The sequence below is a fragment of the Seriola dumerili genome, unplaced genomic scaffold, assembly GCF_002260705.1.
Source record: "Seriola dumerili isolate Sdu_G_001 unplaced genomic scaffold, Sdu_1.0 BDQW01001387.1, whole genome shotgun sequence".
In the NCBI taxonomy this organism is placed as follows: Eukaryota; Metazoa; Chordata; class Actinopteri; order Carangiformes; family Carangidae; genus Seriola; species Seriola dumerili.
The window spans coordinates 187,988-211,861 of record NW_019175642.1 but is presented as its reverse complement, the minus strand read 5'-3'; the positions used below and the strand labels follow the sequence as shown (position 1 = coordinate 211,861).

General features: G+C 42.0%; 1 protein-coding gene across 7 annotated transcripts in view; it reads left to right on the top strand.

The window, feature by feature from the left end:
- LOC111238469 (glutamate receptor ionotropic, NMDA 1) overlaps positions 1 to 22,039 on the top strand; it is a 39,646-nt gene extending 17,607 nt beyond the window's left edge. For 2 of the 7 annotated variants that reach the window (XM_022767999.1, XM_022767997.1), the window contains 14 exons: positions 2,274 to 2,360; positions 2,782 to 2,917; positions 3,249 to 3,376; positions 6,303 to 6,467; positions 6,962 to 7,080; positions 7,441 to 7,553; positions 8,392 to 8,540; positions 8,706 to 8,863; positions 9,422 to 9,583; positions 9,895 to 10,004; positions 10,371 to 10,516; positions 15,731 to 15,757; positions 16,518 to 16,628; positions 20,053 to 22,039. In XM_022767999.1, the coding sequence (XP_022623720.1) occupies positions 2,274 to 2,360; positions 2,782 to 2,917; positions 3,249 to 3,376; positions 6,303 to 6,467; positions 6,962 to 7,080; positions 7,441 to 7,553; positions 8,392 to 8,540; positions 8,706 to 8,863; positions 9,422 to 9,583; positions 9,895 to 10,004; positions 10,371 to 10,516; positions 15,731 to 15,757; positions 16,518 to 16,628; positions 20,053 to 20,121 (1,680 nt within the window). In that variant the 3' untranslated portion in view covers positions 20,122 to 22,039. Of the gene's footprint in view, positions 1 to 2,273; positions 2,361 to 2,781; positions 2,930 to 3,248; positions 3,377 to 6,302; positions 6,468 to 6,961; positions 7,081 to 7,440; positions 7,554 to 8,391; positions 8,541 to 8,705; positions 8,864 to 9,421; positions 9,584 to 9,894; positions 10,005 to 10,370; positions 10,517 to 15,730; positions 15,758 to 16,517; positions 16,629 to 20,052 lie in introns of all 7 variants that reach the window. The other 5 variants (XM_022767998.1, XM_022767996.1, XM_022768002.1 and 2 more) reach the window with 3 other exon arrangements.
- The last annotated feature ends 1,835 nt before the right edge of the window (positions 22,040 to 23,874 follow it).

Sequence of the window (23,874 nt, the reverse complement as noted above, 5' to 3'; positions counted from 1 at the left end):
TGTGACACTGTCAACTGGAGGCAGCAATGAAACACTTTTAAGTTTGATATTAGTTGCTCTACCTTTAACTCATATTTTTCTCCGCGTCCTCTCTATCCTTCTCTCTACTTTTCTTACCCTCTTGTAATCCATCTGTTGTAAATTTTTACTGTACTGTATGCCCCAAGTCATCACAGCAATAAAAACAGCAATAATATTTGAAATCTCCTATTTAATGTTGACAGACTAATGTGCAGATAAGTGCATGGGTGTAGGGTACGTTTTGGGGACTTTTTTTGTTTTTTTTTTTTTTTTGCACAGACTGAGGATTGTGGAGTTGTTCCCACATTAAGTGGCATTGCACTATAGGATAGAAAACTGAGTTGATCATCGTCCAGTATGGCTACATCCACACTATCATTCTTTCATTTCAAAAAGAAAAGATCTCTGTTCCAGACAAGCATTGTAGCTCCGTATCAGTATATAATCTCTGTCCATATTGACACAAGCTGAAAATGCACCATCAACATCATTCACATGCAGTAGCATGGCGTGCCTGTGTGTAAATAAGAAGCACAGATCTACTACTGCAAAGAGGACTAGGAGACGAAAAGCCATTAGGTTATGTGGGTGGGTAGCCCAATTTTAAAAAGTTTTTTTTTATCCATGCTTTCCGTTGGATTATTAAATACCAGGTGTGTTGAGATTCGCAGGACATGTTATCAGTGACGATGTAAACGTTTATGACAGATGTGCATTAAATCGAAGGCTCCTCAGCGCATGCCCTCATGGCTATAGCAAACACAGACAAAGATATGACAACAAGATCTCTGTTTCACCAGTGGCCAAAGTCAGCATGTCTGGTCAGAAATTAAAGGTCGACAAAAGATTTTCAGGGGGCATTAGGTTACCCTTGAAGCACAAGAATGACTGCTGACTTTTTAATGACCAGTTGATTTTGCTGAGGTTAACTGCTGTTGCATCTGGTGATATTTGGTTGACGCTTTGCCCTGAACCATACATTTATTTCTGCTAGATGTAGAAGGCAAGATAGAGATGCATGTATATGGAAATGCAACCCACCTAGGTATAAAATACAGAGAAAATATTCAACATTATTACTGACCATTTTTACAAAACACAAAATAAGCCTTCAGACAGATTCCCATTTATTTCACTACACAATGAAAATCAAAATGCTGATAGCCATTCCTGTTGTGCAGCTGCATTGAGTTAAGAAACAACCACACAACCATTCTCAACAGTCTTTTGGGTTTGGCTTTACGACAAGAACACAACTCATGAATGCAGCTCTTCATTAGTGGAAGGACGTGAAAATGATCGTCTCTCAGAAAGAAAATGGACAGAATTTTCACTGTATTACAGGAGCTGTTTGTAAGTTTTGCTAATGCTACATAAACGACGTTAGCATTAACAGGTTTTTACTTACCAGTGTAGAAGAAACGTTACGAGTTCAGCATCAAACTCAATTCCTACTCACCAAGAGCTGTCTACAGTGGTGGAAAACTTTGATTTATAGGCTATCACTTCTTTTTTTCTACTGAAGTAAGCATGCTAACCAGCTAGCCATGCACCGTCTCGTCACTTTCCAGTACCAAGTCGCTGTAGCGTCCAATCTGCCCAGAAGATGGTGTACTGCTCAGAGGGTCTATCATAGCCTCTAGCCTTGTAATTGCAACAATGGTTAAAGCTCCTGACAAAGTAAGTAAACAGCTGTTAATGCTAACGTTTGCTATGTAGCAATAGCAAAACTTAGAAATAGCTCCTTTGACCTACCTATCTAATGCAAGTTGTTGCAGTGTGTACTAAATATCATAAACAATAGCTAATGTATTCATTAAAAACTGGTCTTAACAAGATAAAATATATTTGATTTCAGCATTAAAGTTCATTCTTGATTTCAAAAATGATCTTCCTCAGCAGATGTTCTGGTAAAGGCTGGTTAGTGCACCTGTGTTAAGATTATTTATATATTCATTCTCTATTTAATGATGGATATAAAATGCACCGGCTATGCACAGCCAACAGAAAGGCCCGCGAGGACCAGCACTTCAGTTTCCTGGTGATAGGTGTGATAATAATAAGTTCCCGAAGCCCTCAGGTACGATACATAAGTCAGAGGTCAGTGCAATAAATGAAAAAAACGCTGAGCTGTGTGTTATTTAAAGCTGACTCATTAGTGTTGCCCACACACAGCGTTGGAGCCTCATCAGCAGCATGCCTTCTGTCAGCACTCACCTATAATGCTTTACATGCGTGTGGCATCCCTGCAGGTGGTAATGAACAATCAGCGGAAGATCATCTGGCCCGGAGGAGAGACTGAGAAACCGCAGGGCTTCCAGATGTCGACTCGATTAAAGGTAGTGTGCCTTCACTTGGCTGCTGCAATGTGACATTCATGTCTACACAGATGGAGTGCGGGACCTGCGCTGATATACTTTTGTTGGACAGTGCGTTAACGTTTGTTTCTCAGAGAGTGAAGTTGATCTATGTTCACAAAGGCAGCAGTGATGTATTCGCTATGATTTTTATCTCTTCAAATTTCTCGTGGGCCTGCAAAGAACCTCTCATCTGTATCCTTGTCAGTTATTTTTACATTCATCTGTTTGTCCTCGTGTTGTCCGTGAGCATCTGGGAGTTTGTACATGGGCATTTGTGAATCTGCTGGGATTTTTCCAAGTATTTTTGTCCCTCTCGCTGTGGCGCTTCTGAAGTCCCTCGGGATCGATCTGATCCAGCTCTAACTATGTGATAAACAGCTTTCTGTCCCATCTGTTGTAGATAGTGACGATACACCAGGAGCCATTTGTGTATGTGAAACCCACTATGCCGGATGGAACATGCAAGGAGGAAATGACATTAAATGGAGTCTTAATTAAAAAGGTTATCTGCACTGGGCCCAATGAGACCATCCCAGGTAACACATCAGGGACGTTTATATTATCACTGTGCTTTTACTGCACTCGCCAAACACCCACTGGAGATGCATACATATATATGCAGTAGGTATCTATATATGTATGCATGTATCTGAGTGTGCCATTCAGAATGAGTGACTGCTGGGATGCTGGGACATGCTTTGTCTGTATGCTGTGTGCAGCGTGACTGTGTGTGGTTGTCTGCAGTGCACTGTGTCGCGTACTTTGTTCAGTCTACGTGCGCCGCCTCTGGATTAAAAAAAGACAAACACACAGACATGTTTACTCTGGAGTGATTGTAACTTGCAAACATTGCTGGTTTTGTTACAGGTCGCCCAATTGTTCCCCAGTGTTGTTATGGATTCTGTATTGATCTCCTGATCAAGTTGGCTATGACCATGAACTTTACCTATGAGGTGCACCTGGTGGCTGACGGGAAATTCGGAACTCAGGAGCGGGTCAGTATTTGTCATATTTTTCATGAGGCACAATACTTAACACATTTTTTTTTAATGTTTATTTTCATTTTATCTGACTCCACTAAAACTTTTGATTTCACTGACTATTCTGACGCAAAGTCATAGAGCAGAGATCCATGGACGTCAGACGTCCAGAGGGTGAATTTGCCCATCGTCCCAGTTTTTGAACATCTTTACTGAGGGATTAGGCGAGCAGCAACCACCATGTCTGAGTACTGTTTTCAATTTGGAAGTGCTAATTAGTTTTATTATGAAAGGAAGATAACATCACATGAAACCCACTTGAAAATCTACCAGAGAAAGAAGGACAACGTTCCCTTAGCAGAGTAAAATTATAGTAAACAAGCACAAAACTTTTTTTCTTCATCAGTGATGGAGTTTTAATCATTACCAAGATCTCAACTTCTTCTGACTTACCTCAAGCAAGTTTCTGATTGTGAACCAGGAAAAAGATTAAATGAAAGATTTGCTTTGATTAAAAATGTAGTTACCTCGTATAACCAAGATTACTAGGTTGCCTAGCAGGCACTAGTCAAAAGTGAAAACATTGTTAAATAATAATATGGCTTAAATAAGATGGAAGAGGGATAACATAATAATCTACTTTAAAAAGCAGCCTCGCCTTATGTACAACAGACATTTAAGAAACTCAGCAAGTTTTGTCTCCTTTTATCACAATGAAACAATCACATTCTAATTTATTTGCCACCAGCTGCTGTGGTCCTTGGATAAAAAGGTCAGCGTGCTGTTGTGGTTAACAAGTGATTTATAGTCTCAGAGACTTAGACTCCACTTTTCTATCCTGTCTTCAAAAGAACATCACAGAAGACAACCGCCAAGTCTCTCATTAAGTGAAGAAATTGAATTATACCTACTTTGGGCTTCAGTCAAGGTGAAAACAAACACAAGATTCTACAGTTCCTGACAACATGTGAACTTTGCCTCTTGGTTTTTGTTTTAATTTCCTTTCCACTATCTGAATGTCATGTCCTACCACACCATCCTGAACAAACCTCTGCAAAACCCTTTGATTTTAATATATCAGGAGCTAGCTGTCCAGTTTACTTTTACTGTATCACTCCCTTAACTGTTTAATGATTAATGAAAATGGGAAAACACAAATCATTTATATACCAAAACTCATCATTATAAGAACATTATACACATCATTTACATAAGAAAACATATCTTGTCATGTCAGGGCTAATTCATTTTCACCAACCCTCTGAAAAAAAATTTGTCTTGGTCAAATAGGACACATGCAATCATATAAAAAATCATAACTATATTTAACCTAACCTTGCATTGCTGAAGTGGGACACCTTCATGAATTTATAGAGCTTTGAATGTCTCTCATGTTCCTGTGCTAAACCTCTAAATGTTACATTAAAGTTTGACCTGCTGACACTGCCCTTTATTCACAAAAGATAGCATTATCCTCTCAACCGTTTGCTATCCTAGCTACATTATATATTCACAAGACAGTAACTTTTAGCTAACAGTTTGCTAGCATAGATATATACATGTAGATACCTCCTTAGCTGCTGCTGTTTATTGCAGCAATGGAGTGCTGCAGGAATGAGTATAATGACTGTATGACCAATGACTGTATTGGTCACCTGAATAGAAGTTAGCATTTTTGCACCTCCGGTTCCCTCGTCCTGAAGTCGATGAATTTTATTCTAGAAGATAAGATGTGTCAGTAAATATCCCACTTCTGATTTTTTTAAGCATTAATGCAATTGCTAACAAGTGGCTAAACTATACTACAGAGGTTGTAGGGGAGCTTGTTGTGTCCGTGCTCGTCCACACTTTTACTAACTTTGTAAGAGGAAAGGCTTTTGTAGAACGTTAAATCAAATTACAAGTCGGAAGTTCAGTGGTGGTGACGTTGGAGTCGTGCGACCTTGGTGTAGTTCCTTTATAGTAACATTAGCTCGTACATCTGGCGATTGTATTTAGGCTTCAGAAATCATAAAAGTGGTGTTCATTTGTGAAGATTATCGTGCTGAACAAAATGGTTAAGTATCATAAACTTTTGTTCATCGCAGAGCTTATTTCCAAAAACCAATGTAAAAATCTTGTTGGCTTTTTGTTGAGGGAACCAGGGTGATGCTAACTTCATGGTTGGCCTTAAAAAATACATTGTTCCTGCAGGACTCTATATATGTGTCAATGTGGGCGCCATATTTTTAATAACTTCTTTTGTTTCAGTGTGTTAACAATAAAGCATTATGTACTCAAACCAATTTGCATATAAACTTAAAAATAAAAGCCTGAGGTGTAGCTATGGTTTACGATGGTAACATTAGGTGGCATTATTCAGTTTAGCTAATGGTATAAGATCTCAGTGTGCCAGCGTTATATACAACTGTACACATTGTGTTGGATATACAGAGTAATTACATATCCAAGACATGTTTTAATGCTATGGCCTTATTTGTTCGCAATGCCACTTCCATGTAGCCAGGATGATCTCTTCGTGAGAGCCCTGACCAAAATCGCATGACCGTGTAACACAATCAAAGATGAAATCAACTTTTACTGAAGTAAGACAAGAAATGAAAGGAGGACAAACAGGACGTGATCAGTTTAAAAACTTGCACATCTGAACAGATTTTCTCTGCACAAACATTCATCTCTAACCCAGAAAAAAAAGCCTGTTTTGCAGGCAAATCATGAGCACAGTATTCTGCACTTTTGGTTTTTGTACAGTGCATGATCTTTATAAAGTTCTGCAAATAGCAACCTCTCTGTTATGTAAGACAGAGTTTCAAAGATGTGGAGCACGCTTAGCCCCACTAGGCTTAACCCAAATCCTTAAAGCCTGGAAACATGCGGTGGTCTAGACGACAGCGGGTTGATAGCTGATGCTCATGTTAACACCTTCCTTGTGGGACTCCAGGTGAACAACAGTAACAAGAAAGAGTGGAATGGCATGATGGGAGAGCTCCTGGGGGGCCTGGCTGACATGATTGTAGCCCCGCTGACTATAAACAACGAGCGAGCCCAGTATATCGAGTTCTCCAAACCCTTTAAATATCAAGGCCTCACCATCCTCGTGAAAAAGGTAAGTAGCCTATTTGGTGCTCTATCACGTCAAAACAACCGCTGGGGAGTTACGCGTATTGTCCTGTTGTGTAATCACCTACCCACGGGGGCAGTTTTTATCCCTTCGTCTGCCATATCACAGATCCGCAATACAGACAAGATGTTATTGTGCAGTTTTCAACTGCAAAAACACAAATATTCTACTTATTATTTTACCTTATGTGGACAGCAGTTTGTCACATATGTAAAAGGCAACACAACAATGCATGCATACATTTGATTCATCATTTCAAAATAGTCATCGAGTGGGATGTGAATCTATATGCAGCTACTGTGGTTTCTGCTGTATTGCTACCTCTCTTTAAAGGGTCATACCAGGCTTTTTGCACATTTTAGCCACTTTAACTAATAGACTATAGTGTTTTCCTTTTATATTTGTCTATAACATGCAGTCATAAGGTAATCAAAGTCATTCATTTTCAATCAATAACCGACTGCGCTGTGTGTTTTCAGGAAATTCCTCGCAGTACACTGGACTCGTTCATGCAGCCGTTCCAAAGCACACTGTGGCTGCTGGTGGGTCTATCGGTGCATGTGGTGGCGGTGATGCTTTACCTACTAGACCGGTTCAGGTACAAGGGGGACCTGTGTGTGTGTGTGTGTGTGTGTGTGTGTGTGTGTGTGTGTGTGTGTGTGTGTGTGTGTGCGCGCAAGTGTATTTTGTACATGCACTCCCCTGAGCGCTGCGCATCTTCCCTCAGTGTGGACACGGAGGCAGACAGAGGGGAAGATTGGCCCCAACCATCCCACCGCTCTGTCCCTGTGCCACCGTCTTTGTCTGCTTTCTTTCTGTGGACTTTGTCTCCCTCTTGCTTTGCTTGCTCTTGTTCAGTTCCTTTCCCTGCCTGGGGTTGCCAGGGTTTTTCCCTCCTTCTGGTTCTCAGCCATTTCTCATTTTATCTCCTGCAACCCTCCCAATTTCTCCACTCTAGCCCGTTTGGAAGATTTAAAGTAAACAGTGAAGAGGAAGAAGAAGATGCCCTCACCTTATCATCTGCCATGTGGTTCTCCTGGGGAGTGTTGCTGAACTCTGGAATAGGAGAAGGTGAGACACGCCCTATGAGAGAAAATCATTGCAAATCATCCCGTAATGAGCGGTAAATGATCCCTTTTTCCCAGAACACTGTAATGTTGCCGAGTGCTTTGATCTTTACACAGCTTTGCAGTTGTAAAAAGACCAACATCAAGGTTGATTGTGGCTCCAGGTGCTGCCTGATTGTGGAGTTATTCTTTGCGGATGACAAATGAATTCCTTTCAAATCACATTTTGCAATGACAGGCTTTGATGCAGTTCGTCTTTAAACAGTTTATACCTGTTGCCTTTCCTGTTTCGTTTGTCTTCAAGTGTTTCCTTTTCATGTCTGATATTTTTAGTGGGTTATATTTTTGGTAATTTCTTTAGTTTTACAGCTTTTATTCTCATAAAACCACAATACGCTACAAATATGAAAATACAATGACAAAGGTACAGTGATTTAGAGTAGTATTAGCTAAAAATGGCTACAGCTGTGGTTTGCTTTTAGCTAGCCCTTAACCCTTGTGAAGGATTTTCCATCTGTAATTAATTTGATTTCAGTTGGTAATGTGTTCACAGCCCTTTATGGAGGAAGATGATAAGTTCAAGGATGTGTTGTAAAGTCTATGGAGTTTAATTATAATTTACTGCAGTATATGGGTTCATAATCCTTTTTATTATTATTTGCAGAAGTAGTTGTAACAGCAGTAATAACAGAAGTAGCAGAGTTAGGGTTTATCAGTACTGAGTGGTAGAACTGTTAGTTAACAGAAATGGACGTATCCAGCCAACTACTCTACATTCCTAATCTGAGTCAAAATAGAAAAATGACTGAGCTGAAAGGTTAAAACTTGAACTCACCACACAGGTGCGCCGCGCAGCTTCTCAGCGAGAATCCTGGGTATGGTGTGGGCCGGTTTTGCTATGATCATTGTGGCTTCTTACACTGCCAACCTGGCTGCCTTCCTGGTGTTGGACCGGCCTGAGGAGCGCATCACCGGCATCAATGACCCAAGGGTGGGTAGAATGTGGTGTCACCATCATGTTACTGCAAAACAACATTTTTAATTAATGTAGAATTTAAAATTATATAAATGATACATCAAGTTATTAGTAGTTATAAGTATTAACAAACTATCTATACTATACAAACTATACTATATTGTTCTTGTACCTGTGCAGCTGAGAAACCCATCAGACAAGTTCATCTACGCCACGGTGAAGCAGAGCTCCGTGGACATCTACTTTCGGCGGCAGGTGGAGCTTAGCACCATGTACCGCCACATGGAGAAGCACAACTATGAGAGTGCCGCCGAGGCCATCCAGGCCGTGCGTGACAAGTGAGTCTCGGCCAGGCCGGGCCGACCAGAGCACGTGTCGGCCGGCTGCTCAACCTATCAGGCACACAGACCAGGGCCAGCTCCAGTCAGCTCAGGGGGGGGGACATGGACCTCCGGACCAGGCGGAAGCGGCGGGACTTACTGCGGCGCTCCGCCTGATCCAGGCCCATCGCCCAGCCAAGACAGAGGTCCAGGGACAGCAGCAGGTGTGGACGTGTCAACAGCGCTGACACCAGTGTGAGGTTGAGCTAACATTGAGTCAAGGAGCACCCTTTTTCAGGTTGTACCCAGACGAACATCTTTGAGATGGGGGGAATCCAATGGGGGACGCGCCCTCACCCATCTGGCATTGGATTTCATTTGGGCCATAAGCAACGGTAGAGATTGCTGGTAAACGCTGAATGACACACACGATGTGGTGTGCGAGAGAGAGAGGGGTGGGAGCCGTAAATGTGTATGTAAATCATTGTACTGTTGCACCGTAACCCCCTCCTTCCCCTCCTTCCCCTCCTCCCTCCCTTCCTCCTCCTCCTCCTCCTCCCTCCCCCTGCCCCACAGCAAGCTGCATGCTTTCATCTGGGACTCTGCGGTGCTGGAGTTTGAAGCCTCGCAGAAGTGCGACCTGGTGACCACGGGAGAGCTGTTTTTCCGTTCGGGCTTTGGCATAGGCATGCGCAAGGACAGCCCCTGGAAACAGAATGTGTCCCTGGCCATTCTCAGGTCTGTCCCAGCCGAAGCTGCATTACTCGTATGACTTTTTTGTTTCTTATCAATATGATTTCATGGTCACGTATTGACCATTTATAGCCACCCAATACATTGCCTTATGTCACATCTTCTCTCTCTGTATCTCCCCTCTCCTGCCCTCTCTGTCTGTCTCTGTCAAGTTTATGTCTGTTTGTCTCTACACCTGTCCAGCTGTTTGTGTGTTTCATTTATGTTGCTATGGGAGTGAGCGGCTCGAATACTGCGTCATTGCGGCGTGTATTAACTTTGTCACCTCTCTCCCCACCACCCCCAACCCCCTGCAGTTCTCATGAGAACGGCTTCATGGAAGACCTAGATAAAACCTGGGTGAGATACCAGGAGTGTGACTCAAGGAGCAATGCCCCAGCCACACTCACCTTTGAAAACATGGCAGGTATGGTCCTAATGGCGTAGAGAAAGCGTTAAAAAGTGATTGGACAAAAACTGCAGTGGTAAGGTACTGTAGCCCTTTTTTGTCCAATACCTTTACAAAATCGTTGTTTTAGTGTCGGCGTGGGTGCTCTGTGGAAATGTGCCGTACAGTATCTTGTGCTGTGGCTTTGTGCGGTTGTGATATTTTATTACTACTGTGTGGTTTGCAGCCGCCGTCGTCAGTAGGAACGGGTTGAGAAAGGAGGGGCGACCACTGGGCATGACGGGCAGACCATGCATTCATGCTCAGTGGAAGCGGCGGAGTTCCAGACCAGCTCACAGATCTCTGTCTCTGCTCTGTTTCTCTTCATCTGTCCCTTTCCAAAAGGGGTCTTCATGCTGGTGGCTGGAGGCATAGCAGCAGGGATCTTCCTCATCTTCATCGAAATCGCCTATAAGCGCCATAAAGACGCCCGCAGGAAGCAGATGCAGCTGGCCTTTGCGGCCGTCAATGTTTGGAGGAAGAACCTGCAGGTAGGAATGATCCCCTCTGGCTCCTCACACCCAGGGTGAAAGGGATAAAAATGGGGAGCAAGAGAACCAGCAAAGACCCCCCCCCTCATGGGGGGTCGGTTTCTGTCTCTCTGCCCCTCTGGGAGCTTTTTATTTTCATCAGTAGTGGTCAGACCGCCAGATCGCCATATGAGAAACCGTGATCTCTGATGTCTTCATGTACTGTAAGAGGCCACCCTGTAGGTGCTAAGAGTCCCGAGAGGCCAACGTCGCCGTGTCTCTTGTGTGTGCCTGCAGGAGAGTAAGGATGCCTCAGGAAGTCAAGCCGTGGCCGGGACCCCCTCATTAGTATGTAGCTAATTAGCAGGGCCATTTCCACCTCCATATCACCTCCTGCTGTTAGATTACCAATAAGATAATTAGCCTTGTGATCCTCTTAACATGATGGACATCCGACTTAAAACTTCACCTTCCATGTCCATGGCATGAACTAGTAGTTCTAAGCTGCTTATACGCTTCATAAGGTCAGATGATGTGGACATGGAAAGCCGACGAAAATAAACAAACGTCCTACGAGAAACATCATAATAACAATGCCAACAGTGATAACTGTGCGGTTGATGCACTTTGGTTACGTCACCACTCATTTCCTTCACTCTGGTGGCCATGCCGACAGCAGCCAGGGGCTAACAATACAAATAGAGCATAAAGAGTGAGATCAATGCCCCGGCATAATCACACAGCAGTGACTCTCACAGTATTGTCAGCATAACTGCAAAAGCGTCATGCTACAGTGCACACCGCGTCTCCTTATCCACTGTAGTGTCCATAATGCAGATACCAAATGAGAGTGTAAAACTTGCATGCCAGAGGCTTCATGCAAACACAGTGACTGCCTCAACAGGCATCCGTTTAAAAGGTCAGTTCTCCCAAATTTCAGAAGTACATATTTTTCCTCTTGTCCTTGTGGTATCTAGTCATGCAGATAGATTTAGTTTTATGTGCTGGGAGTTTCTAACTTCTGCCACCAAACCAATAAAATGGAGGTGTAAGGATTTTCCGCCATCTGCACGGTCAGATTCCACAAGTAAATTTTTTTTTTTTAAATTTGAGTGAACCGAACCTTTTAGCTACAATCAAGCAATGCAGTCCTCCACTCAGTCGATGAAGAACACGATTTGCCCCCTGTACTCCAGTGCAATCAAATGTGGCTGTGAAGCGTTGGAGCATTGGAGCACCCCCTCCTACACCCACCCACCCTCCTTTCCTTCATTCTTTACGGTTTCACTCCCTGATTGGATAGCTTGGAGGGCTCAACATTTGATGGCCAGTCACACAGTGAGTGTGTGATGTGGCCCTGGCAGCCCTGTCTGCTGCCTCTCTGTAAGCCTTCAACCAAAACTCAGTGTCTGGCCCCGCTGCATAGAGACAGCAGGGCCACAGGAAGGTACAGTATAAAATCACAAGTGCCTGTCAGCAAATCAGTGTCCTTCTCAGAGTGTCTGCCATCGACCTGACTATTGTATGTAAGTGTCGTGATTGTCCTCATATAGATGTACATTCTCTAGGTGCATACAGCAGGCGAATGCATGCGGGGGGGGGGGGGGGGGCATCACTGAGAAAGGAGAGGGACACACTAAACTGCCCATAGACCAGCGCGTTTCAGATCCATATCAATGACGATCATGTTGATTTCTCTGCTCCGCTGAACAAAGACAGCTCATGCATGCTCGTCTCTCTCATCGACCGTCACTGTGGGCCCTAGAGCTACTAAAACGGACACACACAATCTTCACTGCTCTAACTATAACCGCCGTAATGGGGTCTCATGCAAGGAGCACAGAGGGAGCCCACGAAGTCGAACTAACACGAACCGCTCTCTTCTGCGTGAATATTATTCAGGATATTATTCATACTGTTTGGGTGCACTGATTTGATCTAATTTTCACAAATTAAAAATGACAACTTGGTTATGTAGGACACAAACTCAACACGATGGAAAAATCACAGTTGACAGTTTATGTGGCCTCCTCCTTCCTTAGCTCAGCAAGCACTGAAACTTGGAGTCCCATCCTTGGCATCATTTTTAACTGCTTGCACATGTGTTTGTATGTAATTATGTGCTTACACTGCAGGTTGGTGTATTATGCAAAGCACTGTGCAGTACTGTGCACCCACAATACCTTTCAACACAAGGATGTACTCTCAGAGAACGTGCACTTCTGACTAACTGAAATCTGTTCACATGGTTCACCCATCATCCTCCGCAGGCTGAGTTTATCTCGACATGCTGTTCATGCTCAAAGGCCCTCAAAATATGAGTTTATTAACTACCATACATGACGAAGGTGCACGCACTGATAGAACTGCATGCCTAAGACAGTCCAGTTTTAAGGACCTGTAGCCACAGAGATGTAGAGGGGTAGACACAATAGTGCATATTCATATTTTGGTAAGAATTTAGCTGCCTTTTAAAGCTGATTTAATCTTTATGATCTAAATTTATAATCTTTATTATACAAAGTATTATATGTAATGGATAGACTGTGTAGTCATGCTATAACTGTACTGTTTATGAGAGATTTGTAATAATGGAGTATAACAGTATTTTCAGCAATAGCCGCTAGCTGTTTCCAGCAAAAAGGCTTTAAGAACTGACTCTCCAGCACAAAGAGCAGACAGACAAAGCCAGCGACTACCTGGTGAACATAATGGCGAGTCTAGCAGCTAAAGAGCCAGATATTTCCCTTAGGTGAGTGAATATTGGACTACATTCATCACGTCGACACAAACACAACTGCAAACAGATGCTAACATTGCTCTTTATCTGCTGTGCATTTAAATAGCTAAATGTTTGCTAACTATGTCACCATATCAACTTAAAAGGTGATAATGGGTCAGTTTGGCGTTCACAGTCTGTTCCTGCTGCGTCCAAGTAGCCATAAAAAGTCGGCTATTGCACATTGCAAAAGTCCTGACACCAGTCTGACTGGGTCGTAAAAAACATTTCCGGAACATTTCCAACGTGGCTAAAGTCTGATTTAAATGTAGTCAAAGGTACGTACAAGATTACACTGTCTTAAAAGTTGTTCCTTTATTACAGCGTTCATTCCAAAGCATCAGATTTATAAAACTAAACTTGCACAGCTACAGTTCTTTCTTAAAACATATTTGGAAATTAGACAGCTGTTCTCCCTCTCTGTGTCAAGGGCCAGATAACAAGTCAGCTTAATGTGACTGTGACAGATGCCAGTGTGTAGGCTTACAACATCCTTCACCAATAACAAGTACAGAGATAAAAAAATCCTAGGAGAGCATGTTAGCTTTCTCCACACTGGTGTGTCATGTTTGAAAAAAAAATTTATAAGATGGAAACCAGGGTTTTTAATCTCTGAAGCTGTTACCTTTACAGGCAGATGAAGCCGGTGGTATTATGGATTATGAGTACCATGTCTGAAAAGTGCTTCACAGTAAATAAATGTAGATACAATTTTGCAGGAAATTAGTCTAAATTTAACAGAAATCAGAAGTTCCTTTTCTACTCACCTCTCTACATTGATGCTAATGGCAACATATCTGTAATGTGTTAATATTGACGAATAATATCTGGGCTCTGGTATGAACTATGGGCTTCTACTTGTTTCGAACTTGCTCTTAATGCTACCAACTATAATGTCTTCTATAAATTTACATCATACAGATTTATATTGCTCTATGTTCAACTTAAGTGTTACTGATTTGTCCTAGTGTCATGTTGCTGTTGGATTTCGTTGACCACTACATCACTGAGAGGCTACACGTTCAGCTTTTGGCTTTCCCTTTTAGAACAGATGTTATTCAGAAGTGCACAGTCTGAACGAGACTGAAACTGGTGTCAGTTTGGGTTGAATACAAAGTGTCGGATTCCCTGTTCTGTGATGATGATGATGATAATGATGATGTATAATGACGATGCACTAGCGGCGGCTCGCTTGTTTCCGGCGCGAAACAGGCAGCTTCTGTGCACTGTGCAAGTCCCATGCCACGCTTCATCTGATGGTCCAGCATGCCCTGCATGGCCGGGACTGTGCACACGCAGCACCTCATCAGGGCTCAGAGCGGCCACACTCCAATCCTGCAGTCTCAGACGTGTAAGAAATGGCGGAAAGTCAAGAGTAAAGGAAGAGAACTGACGTCACTTGGGCATTGATTTTTTTTTTCCTGAATCAAGATGAAAACAGTCAGAGGCGCTTGTTACACAGGCTGACTTTCACCATTTACTAACAAGAAATGTCATCTTCCAACAGGAAAAACATTTTATTTGCTATTACCTGCACTAAAATGGAGTGATGTTGTGCACCAATCACTCCTCTGCCAGCTCTCACCTGAACTCCACGCCAGCTAATGCCTGCTCCCCACCTCAGATCATGTCACCAGGGTGGTTGAGAGAAAAGTGCTGGTTGGCGGGGTGATGGGTGGTACAACTGTACCCTGAAAGAGCCTAGTCATGTGACCTGATGAAAAAGGATGTACTGCGGGCCAGTGCTGGCCAGGATTGATTTGTCATGCTATTTGTTTTGTGTTTACTTATTCTATGTTTTCCCCCTTTATTCCTTCCCTCCATCCATAAAGCATGTTGAAATTCACACCACACTGCCCCGCCCACCCAAAAGGGCCTCCCTCCCGGCAACTACTCACTCATCCTCCACTTATACTTTATACTAACATCCACCCTAGAGTGCTTTCTTTTTTAGAAGTGGCATCTTTTAGCCTCCATCTTCTCATATCATGAAATCATACGTAGAAAAATCACAAATCTTTCCTTTTTTGCACTTTAACTTTAACAATATCAATATTGTTTTGCAGCATCAGTAGGCAACCATTCCTTCTCAAACCTTTTTTTTTCTTGCACTCCATCTCATCCTCCATCCCATTCCCTTGTGTGTGGGGTGAATTTCCATTATACCACTTTAAGGTATAATGACTTTAAATGGGCTTTAATTACTGACTTTTGTCGCTGTTGTTTTCCCTCTTTGATATGCATTTAGTGGCCTCTGATACCGTAGCTTCTCGACTTTTTATACCTGCCTGGCTTTGGATGTGGTTGTTTGCTTTGCTAGTATTTTTTATTTTTTATTTTATTGTTAAATATCCACCCTTTTTGGTTCCCTTGGCTTTTGCTTAAGGATCTACTTTAAAGTAATAACGATCAAGTGGATGGAAATTTATTTTATTTTTCTTTTCTCCCCTATGCAGCCCTCTTCCTCTCTAGAGACTCAGGATGTAAGAATACCTTAATATGAGTTTTTTTGCACACAAACACGCAGTAATTGTGCTGAGAGTAGCTGTGGGGCACTCTGATGGTATGAGGGAGGGAGGGCACCTAATTGGCTTCGCCGTCTTCTCAGGATATGGTTAAAACTGCTTCCTTTTTCTTTTTTTTCTTTCTCTGACCTGTGTCAGAACCAAGTTCTAAGTAGATTTTAGATAACTTGTTAAGTCATATTTGGCATGTTTAGTCGATCCATTTATAAGTTAAGATCACTTGTGTGTTGAGTTGAGGAATTCAACTGTAAAGTGTGTGTTCGAGCAGCGAACAGGCAGAATACTTTAGACGGTTAAAGTAGCGTGACGTAGGTATCACACCCACTGACATCTTTACTAGTCATCACTCATTTCAATGCATTTCTAGGGGCCGAGTCAATGTGTCAGCACATTTCTAGAGGACTACTGTGCCATCTTGTACAGTCCCAGTGTGATAATGTTACATAAAATGCAGATGCCCTCATATCAGCCTGAACAGACTATTTCCACTCTCACATCTAACTAAGCTTTATCCCTTTCTTTCTCCCTCTTTGCGCATTTTTACATTTCCAAGTGCTGTAGTCTTTCTCACAAGGACCCTCCCTCTATTTAGACAATATAAAATAAGGTAATTTTATTGGGGTGGTGGTGGTGGGAAGAGAGAATGGGTGAGACTGGAACCACGGTTATCACCCCAGTCAGAGGACATGAATAATGTTTCTACATATATTTATTTTAGGATAGGAAAAGTGGTAGAGCAGAGCCCGACCCCAAAAAGAAAGCCTCTTTTAGGTCCATCAGTACCACCCTGGCCTCCAGCATCAAGAGACGTAGGTCCTCCAAAGACACGGTAAGGAGACGAAGAAGAAACATCTTCCCTTGTTTACTCCTCCCTCTCTTTCCTTCTCTCCTCCTCCTCCTCTTCTGTCTCTACTTCCAGCCCTCTCCTTTCTCTTTCTCTGTCCTCTCTGCCTACATCCCCATATCCGACCGCGAAAGAGTCCCATATTCCACTCACCCATCTCCACACGACTCCGCGGCCTCTGCCACGTGTCTGTCCGTTCACCATTGATCAGCCATCACCATTTAGCATCTGTAGCTCCTCTACAGGCCAGAGGGCATCAGTGCAGGAACTCAGGTCAGGCCAGGCCAGGAGCTGGGCTCTGAATTCGGGGAGGGGGCGTCCCAAGTGTCCAGGGCTTTCGGGGGAGGTTTTGATGGGATTAGTGGCTTCTGGAGGAGGGGGGCGACAAAAAGCAAAGCAGTCTGCCAGTGGTGTTTTGTCTTGGGCTGCTCTTCCTCCGTGCCTCTGGTTTGGACGTGGATTCTGGCGATTGTGTCCTACTTAGTGGCGTTGTGGTGTGTGTATTGTACCTGAGCGTGCAGTTTGTCTGTGTATGTGTGTGTGTGTGTGTTTATATATTCGTGTTCACGTCCTGTCTTTTTGAACTGCTTGATCCTTTGTATATCCACCTTTCTTTGCACCAATCCCGCCCGCACTTCCTCTGTTTGGGTTTCAGCCGCTGTTGTTTTGCTTTTGGTTTGAGAAGCATGCGCTGGTGTTCTGTCATTTTTCCAAAAACCCATTTCCAAGGTAGTCGTGATGGCCAAGTCCTGCTGAGAAGAAAACTAATGTGTTGTCTTATTTATCAACATGTCTATTTCAGGATTACACTCATGGATTTCTATTAATCAAATTACTTTTTTGCTTTGTCATATTTTGTTTTTCATAATTCTTGTTTATTTTTCAGTGTCCTTGTGGTCTGACCTGTGCATGCCTCTTTCAGGGTATATTTTCAGGTGCTGAAGACAGTCTTCTTTTATGTTTTAATGGGCTCTGCGAAGCCTTAGACTCTCACTGTGTTACAAAGCAAGCATAAATTCAAGCTAATCTTTTTCTTTTTTCTTTTTCTAAATTGTGTTTTACACCATCTCTTTATCTTTGCTTGACTCCTTTGTTGCAGCACAATGAGAGTGTCAGGTTTCCTCCATTCCTTCACAGTTCAGTTGAAAAAGCCCCTGTTCGTTGCGGTTGGGAGGTTGTACTCCACAAGCTTGGAGTGCTCTGACAAACCAGTGACCCTCGGTCATTCGTACCCAGCTGCTTCGCCACACATAGCTGGTCGCTGACTAAATCTGGCACAGGCCTCGAAAAAAAAGAAAAAAAAAAAAGCTATAATCTCTGGAGATAGCACAGACACCTTCACGGAAAGGCTTCTGTACTAACACTGTGTTTTGAATGTGTTTCTCAGGGGAGACGTAGCCAATGGCTGCTAAGCTAACGGGTCTCAAAGAAAAAAAAGATTTTGTGTCTGTGTTTTTATTTGATCTCCTGTCTTTCTCTCTTTCTCTTGTGTTAACTGTCTTTTTTTTTTTTTATGGATGTTTCGGCATTGAGCCAAACCACCTCTGCTCTCCCCTGGAGGTTTCTCAATAGAATTGGTCTCGTTTGAAGAGAAGAAGAGTGGAATCGCCATTGTTAATATGTCTGTATGAGGGTTCAGATGCTGGTTTGGGAGCCCTAGTGGAACCAATAATGATAATAATAATATGGCTCGCAGTTGAAAAATAAAACAGGATTTAGTGTAATGAAAAAAGATGCTCTAATTTGCCATCTTCAGTCTTTGACCATTATTTTGATTTTATATAAATGTTCTTCTTTTATATTAATGGATATCAATGGACTTGAGTGTCAGTGTCCCTCACCCACATGCCACACTGCTCCTCTCTCCCTCTGCAAGCATGCCGATTACTCTAACTGTCATAGATGTAGTAACAATAGAAGAAGTAGAAATAATCTTTGTAGAAGTGCCACATGTTAAGAAGAACCACCATAGTTTTATTGAATTTATAAGCATTAACTGTGGTTGTGATGTCAGTGAAGTGTCTCTCTTTTGCTGGTCCACTTGACCCCCAGTAGGGTGCGCTGTTAGCAGGCCCTCAAGGTACACGACATGAGGAGTCCCAAAAGGGGGCTGTAAGCCATATGATGATGCAACTTGCGGGTCAAGGAGATGAGGGACATCCACTCTGACTCCACTTTATTCAGAAAATTTGACATTTTACCACTCAGTCTGGATGTTGCCCCATCTGTCAGCATGTTAGTTGCATCTTAACAGCTTATGAAGCTCATATGCTTGAATGTATTGGCTCTGTCAGCTTAAAACGAGAGGCACTTAAAATCCTAAGATCTTGCCTAATTGAGAAAGAAACAAAAAGACTGTACTGTATGAGATGGGTACACCGAGGCAAGACTCTTCCCTGTTTTGGTTCTGCATTTCATTAATGTACAGTATTCATTTGTAATGCATTTAATGTACCAACCAAAGATGTTTTCTTGCACATTGGGTGTTATGAAACAGGTTTTTCCAACAGTGTTGAGTCAGGATTGTGATTGGCATGTTGGAAATCAGTTGGATTATAGAGGAGGTGGATTGCTCCACCAGATCTCACGGTTCCAAAATATGAAGCTGTTCCTCAGCAAACAGCATGTTAAAATCTCTTAATGTATATTTAATGTGATTGTTTCACACGGTTTCTATATTTTTGCTCATTAGCAGAAAAAGCAACCTCAGCATTGTAAAAAAAAAAAAAAAAAGTGGCTTACTGCTGCCACAGATACACACCTAAAAGACTCAGTCACAGGCAAAAAAAAAAAAAAAAACTGTTGCCATAGAAACTAAGCACCTGCATGGATTTGGGATCTTGTTTCCGCGCGCTCTGCTTTAAAGGAAGCACAGTGAAGCGGGGACAGGACGTAAGAGTCCGACACAACAGCACTTTGAAATCGGCCTAAAATTCACCTTCTCTGCCTGAGCTGCTAAAATTAGAGGAGCCGCCTGTCTGCATGTGTACAAATGACTGTGGGGAGATAAATGAGCTGTCCATTTTACCCATGGCAGGAAGTTATCACCCAGTCATGTTGTGAGGCTGAAAAAAGATAAATAAATAAATTATGCCTGATTCAAATTGGCTGTTGTCTAGACTCTCAGGATCTTACGTCTGCTCCCAACTAGCCCACCTCAGGCACAACCGAACCGCTTTACACAATCCAAACTTTAAACTAAACTGAGGTGTGCCTGAGGGGGGTTAGAGAACCCTCCTGCTTCTAAACTGCTGCAGAAATGAAGCACAGGTGTTCTTAAAATCAAAATTAATGTTTAGATAATTATATACTAGTGCAAAAATAAAAAAGCTGTCAAATGCTGCTTTTGTGAAGAAATGACATCCTGTCATGCGTCTCCTTTTCCCCCCATTTCTCTTCACCTCTGCAGCAGTACCCACCCACTGACATCACGGGCCAACTCAACTTGTCTGACCCGTCTGTCAGCACTGTGGTGTAGAGAGGAGAGGGAGACGCTGGTGCTTGCTCCCAGAGGAGAGAGGAAACGAGACGAGGAAGGAGGAGAGGAAGCGGAGGGTTCCCTTCGCCCGTCGAAGCTGAAGCTTTTCTTTTCACCGCCTGCCGACGGAGCTTTTTGAGGAAACCGCTTGCTGAGGAAGTGGCTGAAAACACTGAACCTGCACCTTTTTATTGAAGTCAGGATTAATCTGGCGTTAGATGTTTGTAGGGTCCCCTGAGCATGCACAGAAGAGCCCATCTGACTCATCTACATCTACAATCTTTTCCTTCTGTATATTATCAGCTAACTTATTTAACCTTGTTTTCGTCCTTTTGCTCACACGGATTTACTTAATGTTTGATGTTTTCCAATTTCCTGATTAGCTGTATAGCATTTAGCAAGCCAGGTTTAGTTTGGTTTATGGATAATCCAGTTCTGGTGCGAGTACTGTACTCTACATATCACTTCCAGTTAGGGCCTAGCTACCATAGTAATAGTATTTCTTAACAACATATACAGCAATACAAGACGTACTGTAAGCTTCAATGGATATCAGTATTTTCTAATAGGAACTACCTGTGTTTTTATCTACACTTTAAGGTTTTTAGATGACGTTTCTTTGATTGGGAAACACTAATAATTAACAATGACTTATCTTGTCTACCACCGAAGATGATGAAGACGAAGCATGTGTGTCCTTGTATATGAAAAAGAGCTTTACGTATTTGAACGAAGATACTGATCATTGTTATTCTGGCTATATACCAGATTCTGTAGTTGTTTAAATTGTATCTTTCCCCCCTTTAATCTTGCACTAATCTCCCAAAATGCATGTGTTCTTATTTCTAGTAAGAACTCAGTTTCTTAAAGAGAATCTGTTAAGCTTTACTACTGTTTATAGCAAGAGTTGAGCAGGTTAATATATGACATTTTAGATTAATTTGCAATCTGATGAAACAGTGAAGTAAGGCTGGTGTTTCTACGTCCAAATATGTTTGACACACTCAGCCGCAAGCCATGTTGCGTTTGGGGACGCCCGCTTTCTTCCTCTCTCCTGCCGCAGCAGTCTTTCTCATTTCCAGTCTCGACGGGGTTGCATCAAAGGGCCAGGTTTTTCACCCAACCAGCACTCGGTCGTTCATGCAAAACCTCCTGGAGAACTTTTGCACGAAGGCACCAGAGTGAATTGAAAGCTTTTTGTTCGGCTTGCGAGTTTCTGTGCAGGTCTTGGTTAGATGCAAAAACAGGCCGTTTCCCAATTTCTGGAGCTGAGAAACCACAGCTGTTTGTTGAAAAGACTATCACGTCCTTTCTGGTGTCTGGCACTGCATAGCACTTTATGCTGAGGGGTCTCCCAAACTGTATAGAAAAAAAAAAACAACATACAGATTTGCCAAGAAACTAGAACAGAACCACAAGTCAAACATATTAACCTCTCCAATATACTGTATTATGTTTTAATTCCACAAATCTCTTTTTACTTAATTAGAAAATTTACAAAGTCTTTATAAGAGAAATAATGACACTTTTAAACAACCACACAAAGTGCTAAAACACAATTTGGTTTCATAGCTTTGCTTCTAATCATTTTCTCATTCTGGCCTATGCATGCGTATGTGTTATTACCAGTGCTTCAGTTTGTTTTTGGATGCGTGTTGTTGCAGTGTACAGTTAGCTGAGCTGTGTGTGGAGCACTTAAGTTGAATGAAATGTAAATAGCCCAGTTCAGTGTCGATGGGGTTGAGGAGATTGTACTGTGCTTGTATTTTGACTGAAGCTGAGAATGTCTTACATTAGAGTTACACACAGCGGTTATATTATAGTTGCACACAAGGGAGGAATGGCCTGTTTTTCTTACCTTTTCCAGTAAAGACCTTGCATTGAATCATCTTGTTTATACAACTGTAAATAAAATATACTTACATTGCCAAGTCTAATCAATCCTGTGATTTAATTATTTTAGGTTTCCAACAAACAGTTACATTGTTATATAATATTATATATTATAATCTATAACCTCAACGAATCAATTTGTTTACATAATGTCACAAAAATGAGAAACTGCTCACCCCAATTTTATAGACCCCAAGGTCCAAATCCAAAATATATTGAATTTACAATCATGTAAAATAGAGAAAAGCAGCAAATCACCATATTTGAGAAGCTGGAACCAGAAAATATTTGCAATTATGCTAGATAAATGACTTATTAATTGATTATCATAATAATTATAATTTATTTTTCTACAAACTGACTAATGGATTACTTGACTCATCATTTAAACATAAATTAGTTTCTATCACGACCCTGTAGGAGCAAATCAATAAACCTCTAGATCTGCAATTTTAGTTTCAAAGTGCGTCACAGTTACAGATGAAGAATGTAACTGCACCAAACAGAAGAGGATATATACCAAAGAGAAAAGAGGAAACATAAAGAGACATTTGAAAAGGAAAAAATCAACATATGAATCAGAAACAAGCAAGAAAGTACAAAAGGCAAAGATCAAATCACTGCAAGCAAGAGCACCAATTAAAAGATTATATCTAAAAGTCATTGTGAAAGCGCAGCACAGCTTGAAACAGATTCATTTCACCACAGTGTCTTTCTCTGTGGAGTAGAAACAGTGCTGCCCATATGAGCAAAGGTAACAAAGAGATTAGAGAAAGGGAGACATTTTTCTGTGCAGTGGTCCAGTGGCTCAGCCGTGCACGGGGAAGGTTTTGAATAATTTGCCTGCTCGGGCCCATCAGCCATGTTGCACAATAGGTGAGGTGTGCTTCCCTCGTCGTTAAAGTTCTTATGTTTTAACATTTCACCACAATGCAAAAATAGAGATAGCACAAAGGTGATGTAGTAAAATATTTTAAGCAAGAACAATAGACAGCAGTTATGTAGGGTGGCACTCGTAATGCTTGTTTTGCTTTGGCAATCAAGTTTTCTAAAGAAACAGTCTGTGTCACCAATTTAAACCACTCACCACCACCCACCCACACTGTACACTTTCTTCTAGTTATATAAAATAAGCCCGGCTACTACAATCAAACATGTTAGCCCAAATTCTGCCTTAGATGTTAATCCCCAGAGGGAAAAACTTGTGGGGATTCTGGGCCACTGTTCAAGTTTTTTACCTCTTTCCAAAAGGCAATACCAAAGGACAATCCCACAGAACATAGAAATGTCCCCATTTCTTTGATACATTTCCAACTTTTTTAGTCTTGGGTTAAGCCTTTGAAGGGTATAAAATAATATCTATGTACAATTTGTAATGGATGGCCTTCTTATATCCCTTTTAGCCCAGCCAACAACTGAGGCCACATCCTGCCATAACTCTTCCTTCATCTCACAAGCAAGATCTTTTTGCCATATTAATCTCAGGCTTTCGCATTTTCTAGGTTGTAACTTTAAGACTGTTGCCATCGTAACAACTTTTTAACTTAAAATATCTCAAAAACAATTGGATAGATAGATTGGCCTGAAATTATGTACAGGTAGTCATGGTTGCCAGAGGACATGTCCATTCCACCATTTCCTTCATTTGATTTCATGACATTCCCATAGGCCTCAGCTGTACTTTGTGCTTACTGTAACTGTTTAGAGCAACTGTTAGCGTGCTAACATGCTAAACTAAGATGTTGAACATGGAAAATATTACCTGCTAACCTTTACCATGACAGCATTATTGTCACTGTGAGCATGTTAGCATCCTGACATTAGCATTTAGCTTACAGAATCACTACACCTCAAGTTCAC